The following is a 4,446-nucleotide window of genomic DNA, read 5'->3' as shown; positions in this document are numbered from 1 at the left end:
ATGGCCACTTGTATACCGTCGATGTCGGAATCGGCATCTTGGTTGTCGATGGTGTCGGCGCTGTCGACTCGGTCGAAGAAAGTATCTTCCAAGCCTCCCTGCATGCCTGCGGTGCCTGCGGTGGCGGGTTTAGCTCCAAGATGGTCCGTTTCGCATTGTTGTCCACTCGAGGCCAGTGGTGGGTCCGCGGCGTTGTCTTGCCCTACGACAGCGGCACCCGACAGCAACTTCTGGCTCTCGCTTTCGCTTCCCTTGACGGCGACCCCGTCCACAATCGGCGTGGTCTTTCTCTTCTCTTCTGAGGACGGGCGGCGGAGCCCGAGACGGCTATGCTAGTACTGTTCACCGACTAACCGACCCCTGCACACGAGCCGGGACAGATCAGCTGTCATTTTACCAGACCTGACGGGTACTGTAGCCTCTCCGTCGAATGAAAGCCCATGGCTGCGGGTCGGCTTCTGCGTAGGGGTGGCGGGGGCCAGTTGTAGGAAATCCCAGTCACCCACCACTCGGCGCCGATTCTCTATCTGGCTCACCATTTTCAAAGTGGCTTTCAATGTAGTTCGCTGACGAGCGGACGACGCTCAATTCGACACGTGAGGAAAAGATGCTGCGGTTTCGCAATGGCCGGACATGATATCCAGCTGTATCCAATATCTGATCCAAACGGTTAACCCTCTAATAAGAGTCAGTACCATTATTGTTGCTCCGCTGATTCTGGCTCTTACACGCTTCCGATATCCGTCAGTGCCGGCTCAACATTGCAGAGGCCGCGAAAAGTGGGTTTGGTGTTGCAGTACGAATTCATCCTATGCTTAATTATCATTTTGATGAGATTCGAAAAGAATATCGCAACTTTGCGACGTCGCGCGCCGCGGCCCAGGTTGGCAATCACTGATTCAGATTCAGCTCGGAGGATACACTGCAGAAACTCAAGTAATGGTTCCGAGAGATGCGTGTCCCGTGCGAGCAATCTCGCCTACGTAGCGCGTCTATGTAGCGATGAGTACATAACTTGAGCATCCAGATCTTCAAGACCTTGACCCCAAATCAGACACCAGTACTCACCCCGTCGCTGCAAGTCATACTTTGTCCTCAGCCCCGGCCTTCAGCATTTTTCTTTTCTTTGTGTAATACCTTGCACCTCCGCATGAGGTGACAGGGAATCAGGTCAGCATCACGAGTTATGGAATCGACACCCAACCACACAATAGATATTCTTGTGGTCGGTAGCGGCGCCGCTGCCTTGGCAGCCGCTGCGACAGCAAAGCAACTTGGTCTTCGCACATTGGTTATCGAGCAAAGCGATAAGATTGGAGGCACAACAGCGTATTCTGGAGGCACCATATGGATTCCCCAAAACTCGGTCTCCGAAGCAGCCGGCTGTAACGACTCCCGCGACGCTGCCCGACAATATCTGCAAGATTCGCTTGCGCTTAGCGGAGGCCCCGGGCCGGAATCCACCGCCGCGCGGATCGACGCCTTCCTGACTGGCGGACCCGCGATGGTCAATTTCTTCCGCGGTCTAGGCCTTCGGTGGAGACATTCTCCAATCCCCGACTATCACCCGGAGATTCCAGGTGCCATGGACGCAGGCGGGCGGACGCTAGACCCCTGTCCCTTCGACGCTGGGACGTTGGGACGCTGGGCTGATCGTCTGCGCCGGCCTGGACACTCGGCACCGGCGGCTTACTTTCACGACTTCGTCGTTTTGACCAGGCCTTACGCGTCCGCCATCGACCTTCTCACAGTATGTTGGATGAAGCTGCGGGCGTTTTTCCGGAGCAAAACCATGACCAGGCCGACCTACATGGGCAGCTCACTCGTCGCACAGCTCTTAGACATCTGCCTTCGTAAGGGGGGCACGGCATTCCAGGTTCAGGTGAACACCAAGTTCAAAGATCTGCTCGTCGAAGAGGGAGTCGTCTGTGGCGCTGTTGTGGAGTCGAAAGATTCCGGGGTGTTCAAGGTCTATGCTCCCCACGGGATCCTCCTGGCTGCCGGTGGTTTCTCTCGACGTGAAGATCTGCGGCGGGAACACCTGCCCCTCATTGGACCCGAGTGGACGTTGACGCAACCTGAAGGCGACACGGGAGATGCTCTGGAAGCAGCGTGCAAGGTCGGCGCGGCCACGTCGCTCATGGGCGAAGCGTGGTGGATCCCCACAATCATCGATCCTGGAAGCGGGAGGCTCACGACCGCCTTGTTTGAGCTGTGCAAGCCCCACTGCATTGTTGTCGACCGGCAAGGGTCAAGACTCTTCTCCGAGGCCGACCCGTACGGCGACGTGGGTCGTGCGCTCTATCATCGGTCTCGGAACGATGACACCACTGCCTGGCTGATACTTGATTGGAGCTACCGGAGTCGGTACACTCTAGGGTCGCTTAGCCCTAGGGTCGAGCCGGCTGACGCCCTAGCTCGTGGACACATCTTCCGGGCAGACGACTTGGCCAGTCTCGCAGCTCAAATCGGCGTCGAAGCCAACGGTCTGTTACGGACGGTTGAGACGTGGAACCAGGCGTGCAACGACGGAGTCGATGGACTATTCGGCAAAGGCCGCAGCAAGTACCACCTCTTCGTTGGGGACAGAAACGCAAAGCGACCAAACATGGGAAACCTTGATGAACCCCCATATTATGCCGTGAAGGTGACTCCGGGAGACGCGGGCACCAAAGGCGGCCTGCTGACGGACGGACATGGGCGCGTGGTAGATACACGTGGCAACGTCATTGGCGGCCTATACGCGGCCGGCAACTCATCGGCGTCGGTCATGGGTTGTGCGTCGTTGGGAGCCGGGGTTACTCTCGGCCCAGCCATGACATTCGCTCATCTTGCGGTACTCCATATGTTTGACAGGCGCAAGGCCATGGGCGAGCGAGGCTTTCCCTTAACCAGTCAGGAAGGTAGCGATATAGATGCATAGTGATTACGCGGTGTGCTAATTGGTCGGCTAGATTCTAATAGATGTGTCAAAAATTAACAGTTTCCCAAGTTGAAAGATTTACTCTTAAGTGCCACGTTATCATGCTTGTAGCACGAGTGACCAAAATCACGTAATACCTACACTCGCATCAGTCATCTGCTGTATTAGATTGTCACATAGACGGAATTCCTTTATATCTAGTGTGCATGGGTCTTTACCTCTGGTGTATCGTAAGTAAACCTCAGGCAAGGCGGCACATTTTCTTATGTCGCGAAGCCATGTATAGAATACTGGGTTTTTCGGCGTGCAGTGCTTAAGATATTGCCTGGATCCTTTTGTGAAATATCGAGCCTACTTCCGAATCGGCATCTAGACATTACGGACATTCACTGAATTTTGAAAAACCTCGCCTGCAAAAGTACATCTTTTATCGTCCTTCTATCGCCTCAAATCTCGGTCACGACGACATGGTCGTCAGCGGTTGACCAAGTGACACAGTCTAGGTACGCCATGTTCGTAGCTCTGACCTTCTCATCTACCGACTTCTAAAGCTTCGCTTTCTGAGGCGGGTTTCCTGTGCCCTTCCACTCATTGCCATAGGCAGGCAAACGCGTAAGAAAATTCTTCAAGGCCTCGCAATTGATGATGGGAGCTGTGGTGTAGTCTTTAGCATTGGTCCTCTTACCAGTTCCGGCAATAGAGGCATCAAATTAGTAAACGCCCTCTCCTCTGCTGTCCAGATTCGTGTCTGGCTGTAATTGCCATGCTCGACGTGCCAACTAGCGTCTTCCTGGATACAACGTTTCTCAGAGAGATCGAGCACTTCCAGGGGTACATTACCGGAATGCAGTGCTGCCTTAGAAGCCATGCGTTGTCCGATAGCCTCCACCATAGTTCCGCATCAAAGAGGGACCGCCGCATTGAACTCGCTGCTTCGATGACCGCTAGGTATCGGGGCCATTCTCGCCGCAATCTCGTCGACTACTCCCCTCTCGTACATGGCCAGAGGGCTTCTTCGATCGACCGGTTGAGGCAGGCAGTATTTCTGTGCCAGAAGCTCCGACGCCAGGCCTGTCCCATGAGTTAGTCGGTGGATCTCAAGAAATGCACGAAAGAAATACAGATGCTGCTGACCAGTGTGTCACCCTCTGCGACTGAAGTCCCCTAGAACGTAGACGCCAGCTCACTGATCTGTCTGTAAGCATAAAAACCCTGCCACCCGCATCGTTCGACAAGCTCGACGAGCAAATGCGATGAACCCACTACGAGTGCTTTGAAAGCGGGCGTAAGGCCTCTGCGAACGTCAGCGGTGGTGTCGGGGTTCATGAATAGCTTAACGGTCCATTCGGCATAAGCATGCAGAACCTCCCCGAAGGCCAGCGTCTTGAGTATGGGGCGCTGCTGCGTGCTGAAACTCATAATAGGCACCACTCGCCCGTGATTTCCGACCCCAACCTGCCGACGCTGGCTATACATGGCCGTGATACACCCGGCCACCTTCAAGGCCGACACGCCCATCATGG

General features: G+C 55.0%; 2 protein-coding genes across 2 annotated transcripts; one reads left to right on the top strand and one right to left on the bottom strand.

The window, feature by feature from the left end:
* Positions 1–1,186: 1,186 nt before the first annotated feature.
* On the top strand, positions 1,187–2,923 carry CTAM01_17138 (uncharacterized protein; the record flags this gene model as incomplete). Its single annotated transcript, XM_060533127.1, has 1 exon — positions 1,187–2,923. One exon carries the CDS (start codon positions 1,187–1,189, stop codon positions 2,921–2,923), a length of 1,737 nt encoding a protein of 578 aa, XP_060372296.1.
* A 901-nt stretch (positions 2,924–3,824) lies between these two features.
* On the bottom strand, positions 3,825–4,444 carry CTAM01_17137 (uncharacterized protein; the record flags this gene model as incomplete). Its single annotated transcript, XM_060533126.1, has 2 exons — positions 3,825–3,994; positions 4,183–4,444. 2 exons carry the CDS (start codon positions 4,442–4,444, stop codon positions 3,825–3,827), a joined length of 432 nt encoding a protein of 143 aa, XP_060372295.1.
* Between the last annotated feature and the right edge of the window lie 2 nt (positions 4,445–4,446).

The sequence above is a fragment of the Colletotrichum tamarilloi genome, assembly GCF_030869305.1.
Source record: "Colletotrichum tamarilloi strain Tom-12 chromosome Unknown Scaffold_364.1, whole genome shotgun sequence".
NCBI classification, from domain to species: Eukaryota; Fungi; Ascomycota; class Sordariomycetes; order Glomerellales; family Glomerellaceae; genus Colletotrichum; species Colletotrichum tamarilloi.
This window is presented reverse-complemented; position numbering and strand designations above follow the sequence as displayed.